At 52.0% G+C, this 20,242-nt stretch overlaps 1 protein-coding gene and 1 pseudogene across 1 annotated transcript in view; both read right to left on the bottom strand.

The window, feature by feature from the left end:
• LOC143171631 (scavenger receptor cysteine-rich type 1 protein M130-like) overlaps positions 1–20,242 on the bottom strand; it is a 201,344-nt gene that overhangs the window by 5,644 nt on the left and 175,458 nt on the right. Inside the window, 7 exon segments of the mRNA XM_076360678.1 lie at positions 7–321; positions 407–732; positions 1,645–1,933; positions 2,181–2,246; positions 2,249–2,307; positions 2,309–2,498; positions 3,830–4,147. Coding sequence (XP_076216793.1) covers positions 7–321; positions 407–732; positions 1,645–1,933; positions 2,181–2,246; positions 2,249–2,307; positions 2,309–2,498; positions 3,830–4,147 — 1,563 coding nt within the window.
• LOC143171670 (olfactory receptor 14J1-like) lies at positions 6,464–7,392 on the bottom strand (annotated as a pseudogene).

Below are 20,242 nucleotides of genomic sequence, written 5' to 3'. Positions count from 1 at the left end.
ACGGGCCTGAGCAGATGACTCCTGCATCCTCTTTATGCCTGTAGTCGCGCTGCCCCCAGGACCCTGCTGGGCAGCCCGAGAGAGCAACTTCGGCCCCGGAGCAGTTCACGCTGTCCAGCCAGATCTGCCCAGAGCCTTCTCCTAACTGAGCGGAGCCAAACGCCTCCACCGCCCCTTTGCAGCCCAGCTGGTGGCAAATGACGGCGGCATCCGACAGGTCCCAGCCATCATCGCAGATGGTCCCCCAGCTGCCCTGGTAGTAGATCTCCACTCTCCCAGCGCAGTGCCCAGGCCCGTTCACCAGCTGGACCTGCCGGCTCCCTGCAGTGGGAAGAAACCCCAGCTGCCATCAGGGGCGGGTGCCCACCCAGCCCAGAGCCTGGAGGGCCCGTGCAGTGCCACTCACCCCAGCAAACGACCCCCACATCCTCTGCAATCCCTGCCACTGGTGCACTCTGAGGCAGGGAGGTGTTGCAGAGGGTCGGGTTGGCCTCATGCCCTGCGCACCAGATCCCTCGCAGCGCCATGGGACCCATCCCTCTCTGAGGCTTCAAGGGGTTGTAGGCTATCTCTGCCTCTCCGCACCGCAGCTGCCGGCACACCACACTGGCCTCCTGCACATCCCACTGGTCATCCAGGACCCTGCCCCACATCCCGCGCTGGAAGATCTCCACTTGCCCATCGCACCGGCTCCCTCCACCAACCAGCCACAGGATGCGGCGCCAGCTGGGCCTGGGGAGAGCAGCCATGCCCCAGCCCTTGGCAGCACCAGAGAGCCCAGAAACCTGCAGCACCTCTCTAAGCTCTAGAATCCTTGCAACACCCTGGAGCTCACCCACCTGCCTCCAGCCCTCTGTGCTGAGCTTCAGGAGCGGGTTTTTACAGCATTTTCTTCCCAGTCCTTCAGCGTTCCTCAGCAAGACACTGACTTTGCTCTTTGTGGGGCAGAGCCACCCAACATGTCTGCGCTGAGGCAGCTTGGGCAGCTCCCGCAGGAAGGAGCAGCAGCCGGTGCCATTACCCAGGGACAGTCAGCACTGGGACAAGCCTTGCCCAACCTCAGCGCTGACACTGGCACTGCTGAGACACCAGGCACAGCCCTCACGTCTCTGTCCCTCTGCCTCCCTGGGGATGGGGGACTGGGAGCCTGTGTCCCTGGCAGGGAGCAGAGCAAGGGGCGCCTTTCTGACCAAACAGGACAAGTCTGGGTCTTGTGCTGACCAGAAGCACCAGAAGCAAGGCAAAAGCCCAGCCCTGCTCTGCAGCTCACCCCCCAGGTCTGCTGCTGGGGGCACCTGGGCAGCCCCCATGGGTGTGGGATTGGGGTCTGTGGGGCTGGGACAGGGCTATCTGTGGCCAGAGGGATGGAGCTGAGCCCCACAGCCCAGGATAGGGCCTGTCCTGCAGCAGGAGAGCAGAGGATCCCAGCCCTGGCATGGCCTCAGGGCCTGAGCCACTGCCCTGGGGGCAGAGATGCCTGACCTCGTTCAGGCCTCAGCTCTCCCACAGCAGAGTGGTGGGTGAGAGCAGGCAAAATCCTCCGGGTTGTTCCTGGTGAAGCCAGGGCTTCTCAAGGGAGAAATGCAGCCTGGTGCTGCCATGGGGTCCCCTGTTTTCGGTGGCCATGTCACATTTTCCCAGCACTCACCTGAGCAAATAACAACAGCGTCATTCTCATGGCAGCACAGTGAGGCCCCCAGGGCGGTCACTGGGCACTGTCCCAGGTGGGCTTCAGTCCCATCATAGTGGAATGAGTGTCTCCAGACAGGGCCGGTCCCTCTCCCAAAAGGCCCTCCTCTGGGAATGGACTCAGCAAACCCACAGTCAAGGTGACGACAGAGAACGTGGGCATCCAAGAGATCCCAGCGGGAGGCACAGAGGGTCCCCCGGGTGCCTGGAACCTGGACCTCCACCCTCCCCTCACACTCTGCTGCTGTTCATGAGCCTGAGCCCTGTGTCCTTGTGAAAAGAGAAGGATGAGAGAGGGCGGACTTGTGCTCTTGCTCCCTCAGGAACTAGAGGAGAGGCCAAATGGACGAGAGCCTGCCATCCTCCTCCTTCTGCATGATTTTAGGGCTGCAGACAACCACATCACCCCTCCAGTCCTCACACCCGGCATGGCACTGTCCTTGCCCTGCTCCCCTGTCCCCAGCACACCCTCAGATATGTAACACCCCAACAGGAGTCCTTACGTGTGCAGGTGACACCAGCGGCATCCGTGTGGGTGCAGGGCTGGTCTCTGGGGACCCCATGGGGCAGAACATGAGGAAGAATTCACTCCCCGCACACTGCAGCTCTCTATCCCACAGGACCAACACCTTCTTCATTTTGAGCTGCCCTCGGGACAGACAGGGCTATGCCACACTGTAACTCCCTGCAGACCACGTCGGCGGCTTTGAGACCAAAGTCTGAGTCACAGACAATTTTCCACTGGTTCACATCGTGGATCTCTGTGAGTCCTGAGCAGGGGCTGTTCCCTCCAACCAGCTGGACAAATCCTGGAGCAATCAAAGTCCCCGGAGAGTTCCCAGAGCCCCCTGGCAGTTACATGCCAACATCCCACCTGGTCCGCAAGGTGACCACAGGGAAGGAGCCTCATGACCCTCCCAGCAGTTCCCAGTGGCTGCTGATGGCACAAACACACCAGGGACATCTTGCCATTCCTCAGACATCAGTACAGCACTCGTGGGCTTGCTTTTCTCCCAAACCCCCAGCCGTAGGCACTGCTCAGACAAACTGCTGCCATTTTGGAGACCTGGCAGCACCCAGAGCACTTGGGGCCCAGGGAGACTGGCCCAGGCACTGTTGGCTGCTGCAGCCTGATCTGCCCGCTGAACTCGGGGCCTGGCTGAGGAATCCCAGAATCACACCAGAAACACACCTTTCTCTCAGGGTGCTCTCAGGCTGTTGGGACACTGCTGTTAGACGGGACATGTCACAGGGTACAGGTATGACACGGCTATATTGGCAGTCCGTGTCTGTGCCAGCCCCGACTCTGGCACGTGCCTGGGGAGGGGGTCCTCAGCCAGGGCCAGAGTGCACTGCCAGGCATGCACATCCCCATCAACAGCCAGGCAGAGGGCAGGAGAGCGGGCAGAGGAGCAGCCCTGGGCTGACACGAGCTCCCAGTGCAAGGACAGGCACTGAGGACACTGCAAGTGCTGGCAAAGCCCCAGTGGCCCAGGGCAGCTGGGGGCTGGGGTAGGCAGGAAAGGCTGGGCAGCAGGTTGGCACTGCCTGCATGGGGCCGTATCTCCATGGACTGTAACTCACGGGGTGAGCCTGGGAGACGAATGAGATGCCACGTGCAACCCTGTTCCTCTGCCCAAGGCCAGCGCTCTTCCACTCTGAACATCCCCTTTGCTTAGGCTGAGGGACTCGTGTCTGCCAGGAGGCACGATCCAAAAGTCCCTTGCCACCTCGTGCCCTTCCCCGGGGCTGTGGGAGGTCATGTGAGCAGCTCTTGGTGCCTCTGGCTTGGTGGGACCTGGCGCCTGGTAATGCCAGACTGGTCCTGGCTGAAAGGGAGGAGAAAGATGGGAACCAACAGACACAAAGGGGCAGGGAGGGGGATTCATTTCCCAGTGCCAGGCACTGACCGAGGGTGGGCTGAGCCACCTCAGGGGCCAGAAAGGGGGTGGGCACCTGGGGTGGGATCTCATTGGTCTTTCCTCGGGGACCAGGGACACTAGCAATGACAGTCCCAGCTTGGTGGTGCGACCAACCACACCAGGCCCTGCTACGGCCTCCACTCGTTGTTCCCTGAGGGCACAGCCAGGTCCCTTCCCCTGTCCTGGCCTCACAGGTGGGGAACAGGCTGGCCATTAACCTGAACATGTCACTCCAGCATCCTCACCGTGATCACAGTTATGTGATCCGTGGTGTGTACAGTCAGACAGGGCAGACTTGGTGCCATGACAGCCAACTTCATCCATCCAAATGGGGCCAGATCCTGACCCAATGTGTCTGTACTTAGGAGCTTTAACAGCAGAACAACAGCCCAGCTGCTTACAAACCACTGCAGCATCAGCCATGTCCCAGGAGTCATCACACACGGTCCCCAATTGGTCCTGGTGTTTCACCTCCACTCTCCCAGCACAGTGGCTGCTGCCATCCTCCAGCCTCAACTCTGCAGCCCCTTCAAACACCGACATGGGACTGGTCAGGAGAGCACCAAGCCCCAGACTGCAGGTCTGGAGGTCCCCTCTTCCCAGGCCGAGTCACAGGCACCAGGGTGGGAGCCCTCTCCCCTCCGGGCTCTCCCTGGGAGAGTGTCAGTGTCCCTCCACTCCCCATGGGCTGTGTAGGCCATATCCTGCCCCACAGCCCTTGGCACCTCCTCCCACCCCAGTGGCCCCCTGCTCATGTTCACTGATATACCGTGCCCCCTGGCCCTGCACAGGGCACCTGCTCCTCCCCAGCCCAGCACCCCTGAACAGCTATGTTCGGTGTTGGTCTCTTCTCCCAAGTAACTAGCGATAGGACAAGAGGAAATGGCCTCAAGTTGCGCCAGGGGAGGTGTAGATTGGATGTAAGGAAAAATTTCTTTACTGAAAGAGTGGTTAAACATTGGAACAGGCTGCCCAGGGAAGTGGTTGAGTCCCCATCCCTGGAGGTATTTAAAAGACGAGTAGATGAGGCACTTAGGGACATGGTTTAGTGGGTGGTGGTGGTGTTGGGTCGACGGTTGGACTTGATGATCTTAGAGGTCTTTTCCAACCTCAATGATTCTATGATTCTATGATTCTATGATTCTTCCACAAGTGGTAAACTCTCCTTTTTTTTCCTGAGTCCCAGCGAGAGCTCCCCGTTCAGCCAGGCCAGTCGTCTTCCCCACCCGTTCTTCTTACAACGTATGGGGACAGCCTGCTCCCGCGCCTTTAAGACTTCCTTCTTGAAGATCGTCCAGCCTTCCTGGACCCCTTTGCCCTTCAGGACTGTCTCCCAAGGGACTCTCTCAACCAGTGTCCTGAACAGGCCAAAGTCCGCCCTCCGGAAGTCCATGGTTGCAGTTTTGCTGGCCCCCCTCCTTACTTCACCAAGAATCGAGAATTCCACCATTTCATGGTCGCTAAGCCCAAGATGGCCTCCAACCACCACATCTCCCACCAGTCCTTCTCTGTTTGTAAACAGCAGGTCGAGCGAGGCACCTCTCCTGGTAGGCTCACTTACCAGCTGTGTCAGGAAGTTGTCTTCCACACACTCCAGGAACCCCCTAGAATGCTTCCTCTCTGCTGTGTTGTATTTCCAGCAGACATCCGGGAAGTTGAAGTCCCCCACGAGAACAAGGGCTAGCGATTGAGAGACTTGTGCCAGCCGCTTGTAGAACGCTTCATCCGCCCCTTCATCCTGGTTGGGTGGTCTATAACAGACTCCCAGCAGGATATCTGCCTTGTTGGCCTTCCCCCTCATCCTTACCCATAAACACATGACCGGGTAGATGGGGATCACTGTTTGTGAGCCCCTTTCCATCTTCCCTGATGGCTCAGTAGCCCAGGATGATGCTTGGATGGACCATGGGGTGTCTCCAATGGCACAAGGGGATCATGAGGGCTGCACTAGATCCAGCCTGTGGGTTTTCAAAGTATCCTGAATCACTCTCCAGTCTTGTGTCCTTTTGCCTGCTGGCTCCTCACAGCCTCTCCTGACATTGCAGTGTCTTTGTTAGCACGTGGGCTCCGCAGGTTCACTGTGTCCTCTGAGAGACTCTACTTGGATGGTCACTCATTTGGGTGTATTCCTGACACCAGCTTTGGAAGAGGCATCTAGCCTTCTCGCCCTGCCCTGAGGAGCCCCTTTGGTGACGGTGGTGCTAGCAGAGAGGCCAGCTCTGACACAGTGGTTCACATTGCCTGCTCTTCCCCACAGCCACAGGGATGCCACTGCAGAGACAACGGGACTGCCACAAATTACACGAGACCTTTGGGTTTCCACAATTGCAAAGGTCTAAGAGGACAGTGTGGAAGTGAGGGGAGACCATCACTGAAAAGACCACGTCCTGCTGCTGTCCATGGACACGGCTCCAAGGAAGCAGCAGCCCTGACTTGAAGGTGGCAGAGTGGCCACTGAGGCAGTGAGCGGCAGCCCTGAGGGCCACTGCGGCTGCTCTGCCATGCAGCAGCTTGCCTCTTGGCTCCTGAACCCCTCCTGCCTGCTGGGGCTGCACCCCCAGCTCCAGAGAGGATAGATAAGAGATGGGAGCTGAGACAAATAATTTTCTGCTTGATTCTCTATTGAGTTTATCTAAGCAGGGAGCCTGGCTCCATATATACATGAGGTCTTTGAGGAAAAAAAGGTAGGAGGCCAAGACTAATATTATCATAGTTATATATAAAAAAAAAAAAAGAGGCAAGCAAGCAAGCAAGGAAACAAAACTAAGCGAAAATTAAAGACACATACGAACAGAAGTTAGTCATGGCTTTTCCTGAGGTACCCATGGAGTCCTATGAGACCGATGGGCACCTTATTGATGCTGAAGTAGCATGTATTCAAATAGTTTCCACAGGCCACCCTTGATCTCTTCGTTCCTTATGCTGTAGATGAGGGGGTTCACTGCGAGAGGCACCACCAAGTACAGAACTGCCACGACCAGATCCAGGGATGGGGAAGAGGTGGAGGGGGGCTTCAGGTAGGCAAACATGCCAGTGCTGACATACAGGGAGACCATGGCCAGGTGGGGGAAGAACGTGGAAAAGGCTTTGTGCCGCCCCTGCTCAGAAGGAATCCTCAGCACAGCCCTGAAGCTCTGCACGTAGGACAGCAGAATGGAAACAAAACAACCAAAGACTAAAAAGGCACTGATCGCGAGAAGCCCCGCTTCCCTGAGGTAGTCTCAGTCTGAGCAGGAGAGCTTGAGGATTTGGGGAACTTCACAGAAGAACTGGTCCAGGGCATTGCCTTGGCAGAGTGGTAGTGAAAATGTATTAGCAGTGTGCAGCACAGCATTGAGGAAACCACTGCCCCAGGCAGCTGCTGCCATGTGGACACAAGCTCTGCTGCCCAGGAGAGTCTTGTAGGGCAGGGGTTTGCAGATGGCCACGTAGAAGTCATAGGCCATGACAGTGAGGAGAGAATACAATGCTGAGATCCAGAAGATAAAAAAAAATACCTGTGCAGCACATCCCACGTAGGAGATGGCCCTGCTGTCCCACAGGGAATTGGCCATGGATTTTGGGAGATGGAGCCCACGTCGAGGAGGGAGAGGTTGAAGAGGAAGAAGTACATGGGGGTATGGAGGTGGTGGTTGTAGGCTAGGGTTGTGATGATGAGGCTGTTGCCCAGGAGGGCAGCCAGGTAGATGCCCAGGAAGAGCCAGAAGTGCAAGAGCTGCAGCTCCCGCATGTCTGCAAACATGAAGAGGATGAACTCAGTCATGAAGCTGCTGTTGGACATTTGCTCCCCCTGGGCACAGAAGTCTGTCCAAAGATGGAAAAGACATGGTAAAGTTAGGACAGACTTCTCTCAGCAAAGGTACTCCATTTCTCGTTGAAATACACACCCACCCACCCCCAATTAAAAAGCATTTCCTTTCTCTGGGTTGTTGTGCTGAATGTGCTGTGAGGAGCAGGGGCTCTGCCTGTGATGTCCCGAGGAGTCAGCTCTGCCCTGCTGCAGTGAGTACACGGGAGCTGGTTGGTGACACCTCCGGTGTTCACAAGTGATGTCAGATGTAATCCACCTTTAGTGGAAAAGTTCAATATCTGCACCCATGACTCTGAAGAGTGTGGGCTGAAGATGAGAGTCTTAGTGTGTCTTTATGGTAATTTTGTCCGAGTTTCTTGTTTTCCATCATTACGTCTGGTGAGTGCTCTTTTTAGGGGTTAGAAATCCCCATTTTTACAACTGAAAGTGTGAAAGTCCTAAGACCAGGCAGGCAAAAGGGGTCAGCTCTCTGTGGCTTAGTGCAGAGTCATGAGAACTGCAGTGTCCCTCCTTCTGTTCCCAGCTGCCCTGTGCTTTCATTTGTGCTTCCTCAAGGATGACTGCACCTGCAAATTGCTTTTAAAACAAATGCAGCTGGACTCTGATGAGAGCAGAGGAGTCCTGTTTCAAAGGGCAGATCCGTGAACTCTTCTCTTTCCCAGCCCGGAGGTGAACTTGTGATGGAGAAGGCAAGACATGGCTGCTGAAAGAGAGAAGCAAAGGACTCTGAGAGGTCGGTGCCAACCCCCAAGGGAAGGCTCGGCACTCCCTAGGATCCTACACGAGAGCCATTCCTTTCTGGAGGACAGCTTGCAAGCGCAGAAGGACAGGCAAAGGGGATAGTCAGGTGTCCTGAAATGGGATCTCCCAAAGGGAGAGTCAATGCTGCCCTGCAGACAACGCCCAGAAGACATCCACAGTGAAGGACCAAAAGAGAGCTGCCTGAACATAGCCTCTCCCAGTCCTTGTTTGCAATTTCCTCCCACTCCCTGCCATGACTCTGCTGCCTGGAGCCGTATTTGCCAGGAATTGTTTCTCTTTGCCCAAGTCTCCTCCTTGTCCATGCTCACAGAGCTCATCCCACTCACTGTGCACTCATCTTGGCCCTGCAGACACCTCCTGGCAGCAGGACACTGCCCAGGGGCATCTCCGTGTCTGCAGGCTCTGATGGTAACATGAGCGCAACCCTGCGGAGGCTGGAAAGGGGATACTGGTGCTGCTCGTAGGGCACAGGGTGTTGATTTTTGATCATTCACCTCTAAGAGAAGCATATTTGGAATTTCAGTGCCTTCTCCAGAACTGAGAGATGAATTTCTATGTCCTGTTCCCCACCCAGACAACCAAGAGTAGAAGACTGAAAGCACTGGATCCTTACCTTTCAAGTAGCCCCTGCCTTGATGTGCTTCTTGAACAGTGCCCTGGGAAAGTCCTGGGGGTGATCTGGAGCTGTGAGTAGCCCTCACCCACATAGAACCCCCTTGACAGCAGAGGAACCCTGCCCTGCCCGGCCCTGCCCTGCCCTGCTGGCAGTCGCTCCTTCCACCCACAGCTTCTCCCTGCAGTGCCATGGGAACATCCCCAGGCAGGCTGAGTGCTGACCTTGGCACCTTGGCAGGTGGCAGAGTCCCTGCCCCGGCACAAAGCCCCCTGGGGCACAGGGACCCTGCTCTGAAGGACAGCCCTGGGAATCCTTGGCTGCACACCCCCTTCACAACCCTGCAGCCATCCCCGGGAGAGGGCAGCCATCATGCCCTGTCCCTCTGATGGTGCAGCAGGGAATGCCTGCTCTAGAGCACATCCTCCTACCCATCACGAGAGAGATCCCATCGGCTGTGGGCTATAAGAGCTTTACAAGATCGCTCCAAGAACCGCATCTGCATTGCGGTCACATTTCTTTCTCCTCATGTCCAGTCTCAGCCTCCCAAGCTGCACTTTGTGGCCCTCTTCCCTACTCTTTCCCACTATGAAGAAAAGCTCCACCAGCTCTGATGGTGCATCTCTTCAAGCAGTCTCAGGCTACTGCTACACAGACCGGAGCCTCCATGCCACTGGACCAAAGGGCCAAAGAAGCCCAGGTTCCCCAGCCTACCTAGACCGGGCATGTGCTTGAGGCCCCAAACCCCGTCTTAGCAGAGCTCCTCCGGACCCTCTCCAGTTCCTCCCCACTTCTCTAGAACAGGAAGCCTCCACAGGGGGACACACTAGTCCACACGTGGGCACACCAGTGCTGACTCCGGGTGGATGGTGGTGAAACAGAGTGGTGAAACATTGGAACAGGCTGCCCAGGGAAGTGGTGGAGTCCCCACCCCTGGAGGTATTTCAAAGACGAGTAGATGAGGCACTTAGGGACATGGTTTAGTGGACATGGTGGTGTTGGGTCGACGGTTGGACTCGATGATCTTAGAGGTCTTTTCCAACCTCAATGATTCTATGATTCTATGATTCTATGGTTGCTCAAGTTGTCTGGGTCGCCACATACTTCCTAACGCAGGCCTGTATGCAGCTGGCCTTGCTCACTGGGAGCGTGCACCACTGGTTTGTATGGCAACCCTGACAGTGCCCAGGCCCTTGTCCTCAGGGTCCCTCCTCAGCCAGTCAGGTCCCAGCTGGCCCTGACTAACCTCATACAGGTTATTCTGCCCCCGATACAGGACTGGCCACTTCTCCATGTAAAACTTCAAGAGATTCTTCTGTTGGCCAAATCCCAGAGTTTCTCAAGATCCCCCTGGACTCAAGCTCCATTTGGTCAGCTGTTAATATTTGTGTGCAGATGGCTCGCCCCGATTGTGGTGCCTCTCATGGGGTGGTCACAGCATGGGGAGTTGCAGGGCACTACAAATACTAAAAGGTGGTGCTACTTTAATGCAATTTCCTTCCAATGTAGGATTAACCATGGTGACCACCTCAGAAACAGCTGCAAAGCCAGCAAACCCAGGGCCGGTGAGGAAAGAGCAAATGGAGGTGGCGTGTTTGTATGGAGGGCACAAGAATGATCCAAGGGAAGAACTTGGATGAAAAGAGGGAGAAAGAAAAGAGAAGGTGAAGCAAAGGACAAGCTCAAGGCTGTTTGGGGTGCCTGCCAAGCAGCTCTGCATCTGAGCAGCAGTGACTGGTGTGGGACAAGAATGACACAGATGATCCGACCAAACCTATGTCTGGCTTACTTCCAGGGTCATGGGGAACCCGAGTGCTTTCCCTACCACGGGGAAGGGAAGACCTGTGGTGGAAGGAAACGTGCAATCCCTCATGTTGGAAGGGACCCCGGGAGGTCTCTAGACCAACCTCCTGCTCACAGCAAGGGCGGCTATAGTTTCACACCAGGTTGATGAGGGATTTAGTCACGTTGGCTTTGAAACCTGCCAAGGACTGACCCAGCACAGCGTCTCTGGGCAACCTGCTCCAGTGCTTGAGTGTCTCCATGGGAAAACTGTTTTTCCGCACTTGTTTCAACTGATGCCCGTGGGCCCTCATCCTCCCATCACACACGACACGGAAGAGCCCAGCTCTGTCTTCTTGATGAGCTCCTGGTAGAGGTGGGAAGGCCTGTGGAAAGGAAGAGGTCCCCAAAGCCTTCTTTTCTCATAACTTAACAAACCCAGCTCCCTCAGCCTTTCATAGTGAAAAAGTCAACCTTACAAATGTGAGCCTGAGATGTTTAGGGCTCTTCCAATCCTACTGGATTTTTTTGGAGTTGCAAGGGACCTCAGGGATGTTGGAATAACATCACCCTCAATGCCATCACTTTCTGCACGTGTCACTCTCATTTGTCATCCTGGTGCAACACACCGCTGTTGCGGGCTGTGAGGAGGGCCCATGCTGAACAAGTAGCTATTCATAATTAAACTTTGAGCCTAAAATTCTTCAGGGATGTTTCTTCTGCCCAAGGGGATGTGCCAGCCAAGGAGCATTCTCCAATCACACTGGACAGGCTCTGGATGCACACTGGTGTGGCCTGTGTTAGCATCGACCCGACGATGGGCTGAGTGGCAGACCACCTGGCAGTGAAGTCCATGCCTGCAGGCATGAGTGCTGTTAACCACACAGCCCTTTTAAGTACCCTCACATTCTGGACTGCCATTATTTTCTCCTCATCCCCATGGAGCTCTCCTCGACGTCTATCGTAGAGGTCCCCTAGGTAGGAGGGGACGGGATATGGGGTGAGACTGAGACTTCTGCACTGGAAATGTGCTCAGCTGACAGAGATGAATCCACACTTAGATAACGAGGGGCACTAGGCATTGGGAAGAGCTCTCTTTTCAGCCAAAATCCCTGTTTTATCTCCACAGGAACAGCAGAGATCCACCTGACAAGTACACCATTTTATTTAGAATTAATGACACAAGCAAGCAGGGACTTTTCCACATTCTCTTCTAAAGAAGACACAAAGATCACTAAGGAACTCGTTCCTCCCTCCTCTTACCGCTTCACAAACATCCACAAGGCACACGCTTCTTGAGGGTGCCTGGTGCAGAGCACACACTTTCCCAAACTTTATCCTCAGCAATTCACAGAAGGACCATTTCTACATCACGGTCTAACAATCCTACGAGGACTGGGTGCTGGCCAGGACTTTTCTGAGCCCTTTCCTTATGGCCTCTCTGACCTCCCTGATCCTCAGGCTGTAGATGAGGGGGTTGGCAAGGGGCATGAGGACGGTGTAGAAAAAGGAGAAGACTTCGCTGAGCTGTTCTGGGCAGCAGGTAGACAATGATAAGGGTGCCATAGAAAACAGCGACGATGGCGAGGTGAGAGAAGCAGATGGCAAAGGACTTCTGCCTGCCCACACAGGATGGGATCCTCAGGATGGCAGCCGTGATGCACACAAAGGAGGGTTGTGGAGGAATGGCTGATTCAGCAAGGCCACGATCTGGTATCGCTGAGCAACCCATGTATCAAAAAGTAACTAATACATGCTAACACAGCAGGATGACCACCGGGACTTTCCCGGACAGAACAAAGAACAATGCGCCGGGTAAACAACTGTAACTAAACTGTATCTAGAAGGAGATGAAGTAAGCGGCTAACATGTCCTGCTGCCAACCGCCAATCGAGTAGAAGCAATAAGCGCGTGGACAGTAACTTTAACCCAATCATAGCTTATAATTGAGCACGTGTACAGCTGCAATTAACCAACCATAGGTTGTTATGAAGCGCGTGCCTATAGTAGATAACTATATAAACCCTGTTATATGCATGAATAAAGGCGAATGACCATACTCATATTGGGATCCGTCATTACTCCGGAATCGCAACTCCCGCTCCGCCGTCGACACTGAACAAGGGGAAACTCCGACATCTGGTAGCAGAGGATGGTTCGGCGCGCCTCTTCGAGACTGCGGTAAGAGCAGCGAGAGAAGGGGAGCGGGAGAATAGCGGCTGGGAGTTGTACTATCCCAATGATCGGAGGGGGATAAGATAACGGAGCAGCCTGATCAACTGCCTCCCAGTGAGCGACCGCTATCATGGAAATAGAGGCGGCAGCAGCGTTGCTCGTAAACATCCTCTCAAAGAGAGGGATTGAGACAACGGTAAAGCAATTATGTACGTTGATTAAATTAGGTCAATGTTGGGGACATTTTAAAGACAATCAAACTATTTTTTCCGACCTTGAGTGGCGAGAGCTTGGCAATACTATGGGGGAGCAGACTATCACGGGAGTTGAAAAGTCGAAGAAGGAGATTAAAGCAGTACAGGAACTGTGGAGATCTGTGTTAGAGACTTTAAAAGCCATGAAAGCTGAAAGAGAGGTGGCTTGTGCAGCCGCTCAAATGCTAGCCCCAGAACCCTTGCCTGATAAACCAAAGAATACAACATCTGGACTGTTTCGGTTCTTTGGGCTGTCTGCGGTCCGAGGTATGTCGGGCACCCCCAAAAAAACTGCCTTGGAAGTCAAGTATAGCGTTCTAGGGTGCGATGGCGCTTCTGAACCGCATGAGACCTACCCTCTGCTTATGGACTGCAAAGATGCAGAAACGAGCGGTAACGGGGCCCCTCTTTCACCTGAGACGGTCGCGGAAAAACAACGACCCGGGGAGGAGGAGCGGCTAGTTCCGTTAACCCCTCCCTGGCCAACAGCCCCACCTCTAGAAGTCTCTTCAGGTGTGTCTACTCCGCCACAGGGTGACAGCAAAGCACAGAGTATGGCTGAGACTAATGAGCTCCTGAAGAAGGTGGTGCAACAGTTACAAGACTTAGCAATTACAGCCCAGAGGGGAGGAATAGAACACCTGTCCGGGGCGTCAGGGGAATCCCTACCCCCTTGCCTCCCTGGGCCGCCAGCGACGGTTCAGCCCAGACGCTGGAGCGAAGTGGCTAGAGACGCTATGCTGGACGGGCAGTGGCAAGCGGTATCCAGCTTGGGGGCGAGTGCTTTTCCTGTGTTGCAAGAGAATAACGGCAATAAGTGGGCGCCTCATGATTGGAAAATCCTACAGCAAGCAAAAAACACTGTGTCCCAGTATGGGATAAAATCAGAAGCTACGCGTCAGATTGTAATTTGGATTTTTTCGGCGGATTTCATGTGCCCTGCTGACTGCCAAAACCTTATGCGGCTTTTATTGTCACCTACGCAGTATTTGTTGTGGGGGTCGGAGTGGTCACGGCGGGCGGCGGGCGCTGCGGCACAGCATCAAACGCAGGGGGATCCTCTTTATGGGATTACCGCGGAAATGATAACGGGGACGGGAAGGTTTAATGATATTAATGCTCAGTTAACTTTTCCTCCTGTTTTGTTGCAGTTGTCTGCCAAACTGGCACTAGACGCCTTTTTAGCCTTGCCCGGTTCGTCCACTCCATCCTTTAGTTCTGTACAGCAAGGTGCCACTGAAACGTATAGTCATTTTATCGATCGCTTGTGGGGGGCGATACGTGATCATCCAGATTTAGGGGAGGATAACAAACAGCAAATGTTTCGAATTTTAGCTTTCGATAACGCTAACAATGCCACAAAAAATATATTAGCCACCCTGCCAAAAAGCGCAGGAATAGAAGATATGCTCCTGCGAATGGAGCGTGCTCAAATTCGAAAACAGAATGAAGTAATGGCTGCTACATTGCAGACTACCATTAGGGAAGTGGTGCAGCCGTTAGCGGCCGCTGTGCAGCGATCATCTGAGACCTCGCAGATTTTTAAAGGGAGCTGTTATCGTTGTGGAGAGAGGGGGCATAGCCGCCGGAACTGTAGAGCGATAGTTTGGTGTGACAGGTGTCAAAAAGGTACTCATGCTCAAAAGGCCTGTTTGGGAAACCTGAAGGGGAGCGCGAAGAGAGGGCGCGTGCAGAAACAAATGCACTCTCCAAGCGTGAACCAGAGAGGTTTCTCGACAACCACATCCCAGCAACCGCAGGGAACCTGGGGGTTGACCTGGAAACAGCAGTAGAGGTCATGCTAACTAATTCTGAAGTTTGCAAAATCCCCAGCAACGCTAATGGGCCATTGATATCTGAGGACCAAAAGATAGGGGGGCTCTTATTAGGACGCTCCTCTGCTGGAATAAAAGGACTAATCATTATTCCAGGAGTTATTGATGCTGATTATGAAGGGATAATCTATATAATGGCTTACACGTTGAACCCACCGCTTTTTGTGCCCAAGGGAAGTCGGATTGCTCAAATTCTTGCTTTTAAGAGCCCAGTGACCTATTCCCTGCCAAGTGAGAGGAAGCGGGGCAGTGGAAGCTTTGGCTCCACTGGAACAGCAGTGTGTTTCTCGGCCAAATTACACCACAGACCAATGATAAAAGTCAGCCTCCAGCAACAGGGCCTCACTATATGGTTGAACGCAATGATGGATACGGGGGCAGATATCACCATCATAAGCTATTCACTTTGGCCCCCGCAGTGGAGAGACTAGAACCAGCAGGAACTGCTGTTGCTGGAGTAGGGGGTCAATCAGCTACCTACGTTAGCCGTGAGCCGATACAAATAACCTTCCCAGAGGGACAGCAGGTAAATAATCGGGTACACGTTTTGTCCCTTCCCAACGGTCTTGAAGCCTTAATTGGGCGAGACGTACTAAGCCAGATAGGGGCCGTCCTGACAACTAAGCCTTTTTAGTTATGGGCACTGGGGAGCAATCGCGCAACCCCCCACTGACATGGATCTCTAATGATCCTATCTGGGTTGACCAGTGGCCCATGACCGAAGAGCGATTGCAAATCACAAAACAATTAGTTGCTGAACAATTGGCCCAAGGACATATTAAGCCTTCTGTTAGCCCGTGGAATACCCCTATTTTTGTAATTCCTAAAAAATCAGGCAAATGGAGGTTATTACATGACCTCAGGAAAATTAATGCTCAAATGTTACCTATGGGAACATTACAACCTGGAATGCCATCGCCAACCATGTTACCAGCTGGGTGGCACATATTGATAATTGATCTTAAAGACTGTTTTTTTACTATCCCTTTACACTCTCAAGATACTCAGCGCTTTGCCTTTTCAGTTCCGTCCATAAACAAGGCAAACCCTGCTGACCGATATGAGTGGGTAGTTTTGCCGCAGGGAATGAAAAATTCACCTACATTATGCCAACTTTATGTAGCCAAAGCGCTACAGCCAGTGAGAAAGGAGTGGGCTGCTACCATTATTTATCATTATATGGATGATATTTTGTGTTGTCAACAACAGCCTTTTACAGCAAAAGATATCCAATGGCTGACTATACTGTTGGCAGAAAAGGGGCTCGTAGTAGCACCAGAAAAAATTCAACAGTCTGCACCGTGGAAATATTTAGGCTGGACCATAGAAACATCAAAAATCCGGCCTCAGAAACTTACATTAAAAACCCCGTTAAAAACAGTAACAGACATACAAACCCTTTTGGGAGATATTCAATGGGTCCGTAACTGTGCTGGAATTACTAGTGAAGATATCAGACCACTAACTGAACTGCTCCGAGGGTCGCACCCTGCAGAAAGGGTTTTGCGAACGCCTAAACATTATGCCGTGTTGCAAAGCATAGTAGATAAACTTTCTGTAGCTTGGACGACCCGACGGATCCTCAACCTTCAAATTTCACTTTTGGTTTGCAATCTGACCGAGTCACCGTTTGCGGTCGTTTGTCAATGGCACAACAAAGACAGGGCAGCAAGGGAGTCGTTCACAGATACGGATGCCATTGACACGACCACAATAGATACGACTACAAGTGACCAGATTAGCAAACGAAGTAAACAGAAACAACAATTGGCAAATCAACAAAATTTTTATATTCTGGAGTGGATATATTTTTACGAGTGCAACCCCCTACTAGCACACAAACGAGACCAGAAGCAGTGGGCGAATTAATTCGCAAAGGGCGGTCACGGATTCTAGAACTAACAGGAGAAGAGCCTGCTGATATCAGCATTCCCGTTAACGCAGCAGACTTGGAATGGTGGATGCGTAATTCCTTAGCCATCCAAGAGGCGTTACTAGGGTATGCGGGAATCGTGCATTCTCAACAACCTCAGGGGAAATTATGGCAGTTAATAAAACAAAATCAATGGCTGGAGAAACCTAAGGTCATAGAAGGGCCAATTCCGGGAGGTATTACAGCATACACCAATGCCGGAAAGAGGTCCAAGAGAGCTGTCTGTGTATGGTATGAGGCTGATAAATGGCACCGTCAGTCTCTCATGGGACAGGAGGGAGACACCTTGCAGACGCTAGAACTGACCGCAGTAATATGGGCGTGGGAGCATTGGTTAAATTTCCCACTAAACGTGGTATCTGATTCTTTATATGTTGTCGGGCTGGTGCCAAGGATTCAAGATGCGTTAATCAGGGAAGCTAGCAATCCTCGCTTAGGAAAGTTATTTATCAGGTTACGGTCAGTTGTGTCACAGAGAACTGCTCTGTGTGCAGTCTTGCACATACGCAGCCATCAGTGGGATTTAGGTTTGGGCCAAGGTAACCAAATAGCTGACAACCTTGTTAGTCCCGTGAGTCATGTACCACCAGTGGACCGGTTTCTTCAAGCCAGACAAGCCCATGAAATATTCCATCAGAATGCAAAAAGTCTGCGAAGGCAATATGGATTGTCTGACAGTGAAGCTCGTTCCATTGTTCATGCCTGTCCCAAGTGCGGCAATCATGGGCCAGGAGTAGGGCTAGGAGTAAACCCGCGAGGCCTTAAGGCTTTGGAGCTCTGGCAGATGGATGTGACTCATATTGCTGAGTTTGGACGTTTGAAATATGTGCACGTCACAGTAGATACCTTCTCCAAGGCGATGTGGGCCACGGCACTGCCAGGGGAAAAAGCCCAACATGTATGCAAACACCTCCTTGCCTGTTTCGCAGCTCTGGGAGTACCGGAACATATTAAAACGGATAATGGTCCTGCATATATCAGTGCTAAGTTGGGGTCCTTTTTAAGGACATGGAACATTAAACATACCACTGGTATCCCGCACTCTCCAGAAGGACAGGGTCTTGTGGAACGTGCACATCAAGTGCTTAAAGACTACCTGCAAAAACAGAAGGGGGATGAGCAGGACCCCCAGATGAGGCTTAATAAGGTCCTTTTTACTTTAAATTATCTCTGTTTGATGGGTGACAGAGAAGAGCCACGAATTGTTATTCACCATCAAAATCTTAAATTTAATCAGCAGACTGTAATTCCGAACTTAAAAGTGATCTACCGGGATCCTGCCACAGGCCAATGGCTGGGCCCTGTACCTGTAATCTTTAGTGGAAGAGGATATATGTGTGTTTCCACAGGTAATGGACCGGTCTGGGTGCCCAGCAGATCTGTGAAGCCTGCATTATCATCAGGACAACAGGAATCAGAGGACTCGTAACTACAAAACTTAACTCTGAGCGGTTTATCTTTTACCACTGTGTTTCCAAAGACAGCGGTGAAGGATAAGATAAATTGCTTAAAGTGCTTATGATGTGTGCCGTGGGTATTGTGTCAGTGTTACCATTGTGATAAGAAGTGGTGGGCACGATACACACATGCACAAAAGTGGTATGAAACCTGCTATCTAAAAGAAATAGCGTTGTATAGAATACTAATAACCACTGGACACGAAGTAGTTAATACACTTGCTTTTGCTAAAAGTAAATATGTATGAATTGGCCTAGTTAATGAAAATGCTAAACTAATTATTGTATGTAACATTGAATATAAGAAGAAAAGCCTAGTCCCTGAAAGATTTTGTGAAGGAACAGTGTCAAAGGCGCTTTGCCTGAAAACAAAAGAGGTAACTGGAATAGGAATAATCTGTGTCAGACTGATTTTGCAAGTCTTGAGCCCCGTGGAAGGCATTTGGATGCCTTCACAACCAAAAGAGAATGTATGGGTAACCCTGGCCAATCAAACTGGACAAGATTCCATCTGTCTATCCTCATCTTCTCCCGGCAATCCCTTTTCTACCTGCCTAGTGGGGCTTCCTTTAGATAATTGGGACTTGGGCCTGATTAGTCCTTTCAAGGAGGCCTGCAGGGGGGGACGACACGCCACTGACAATTGGGATGGATGCCTACCACATCTTAATCATTTGCCAATAGAACCCCAGGAACTCGAGTTATTAGGGTCCATGAAAATGGATTGGTGTTTGTATTTCAATTATTCAGGGGCCAATGTTTCCCGGACCTGGTCAGTTAACGCTACCCTAGAAATCTATAAAAATGAATCACTATGGTGTAACCAGACAAGCAACAATGTATCTAAGTCGTCCAACGCGCCTATCAGGCTACCCAGAGGGGTTTTCTTAATATGTGGAGATCGGGCCTGGCCTGGCATTCCATCGCACATTACCGGAGGGCCATGCTCGTTGGGGAGACTAACTTTATTCACGCCAAATATATCCTCTATTTTAGATCATAGGAGGGCCCCCCACAAGACGCGCACCAGGCGAGGGGAGCACGCCTATGATTCACAGTGTGACGACAAGGTAAATCTGTGGAATCCAAGTGCGATAGCTGCAGCTTCAATCTTGGCCCCAGGTGTAGCCGCAGCAAAAAGTCTGGTCACTCTAAACAAATTAGGGTGTTGGCTGGCAAAGCAATCAAACGCAACCTCTGAGGCCCTTACAGGGCTACTAATGGATGTAGATTCAATACGGCATGCTACCCTGCAAAATAGAGCAGCCATAGATTTTTTACTCTTGGCACAGGGTCATGGGTGTGAAGAGATAGAAGGTATGTGTTGTATGAACTTATCGGATCACTCCGAGTCAATTCACCATAGTATTCAAATGTTAAAAGAAGGGGTCCAAAAATTAAGAATAGAGGATCCATGGGATTGGTTAACCAAAATGCCAAAGCAAGTTAGGTTTTAGTGGCTGGCTAGTTAGCTTAATAAAAATTGTGGGACTGTGTCTGATTATATTTTTATGCATATTACTGTGTGTTCCTTGCTTATTACAATGTATGCAAAGAATGATTAACAGGTCTATTTCTACAATATGGGTTGCTCAAAAACAAGAAGGGGGAATTGTGGAGGAATGGCTGATTCAGCAAGGCCACGATCTGGTATCGCTGAGCAACCCATGTATCAAAAAGTAACTAATACATGCTAACACAGCAGGATGACCACCGGGACTTTCCCGGACAGAACAAAGAACAATGCGCCGGGTAAACAACTGTAACTAAACTGTATCTAGAAGGAGATGAAGTAAGCGGCTAACATGTCCTGCTGCCAACCGCCAATCGAGTAGAAGCAATAAGCGCGTGGACAGTAACTTTAACCCAATCATAGCTTATAATTGAGCACGTGTACAGCTGCAATTAACCAACCATAGGTTGTTATGAAGCGCGTGCCTATAGTAGATAACTATATAAACCCTGTTATATGCATGAATAAAGGCGAATGACCATACTCATATTGGGAT

This window comes from Aptenodytes patagonicus, chromosome 29 (assembly GCF_965638725.1).
Source record: "Aptenodytes patagonicus chromosome 29, bAptPat1.pri.cur, whole genome shotgun sequence".
Taxonomy (NCBI): domain Eukaryota; kingdom Metazoa; phylum Chordata; class Aves; order Sphenisciformes; family Spheniscidae; genus Aptenodytes; species Aptenodytes patagonicus.
The sequence above is the reverse complement of the archived record's forward strand: the minus strand, read 5'-3'. Positions and strand labels throughout refer to the sequence as shown.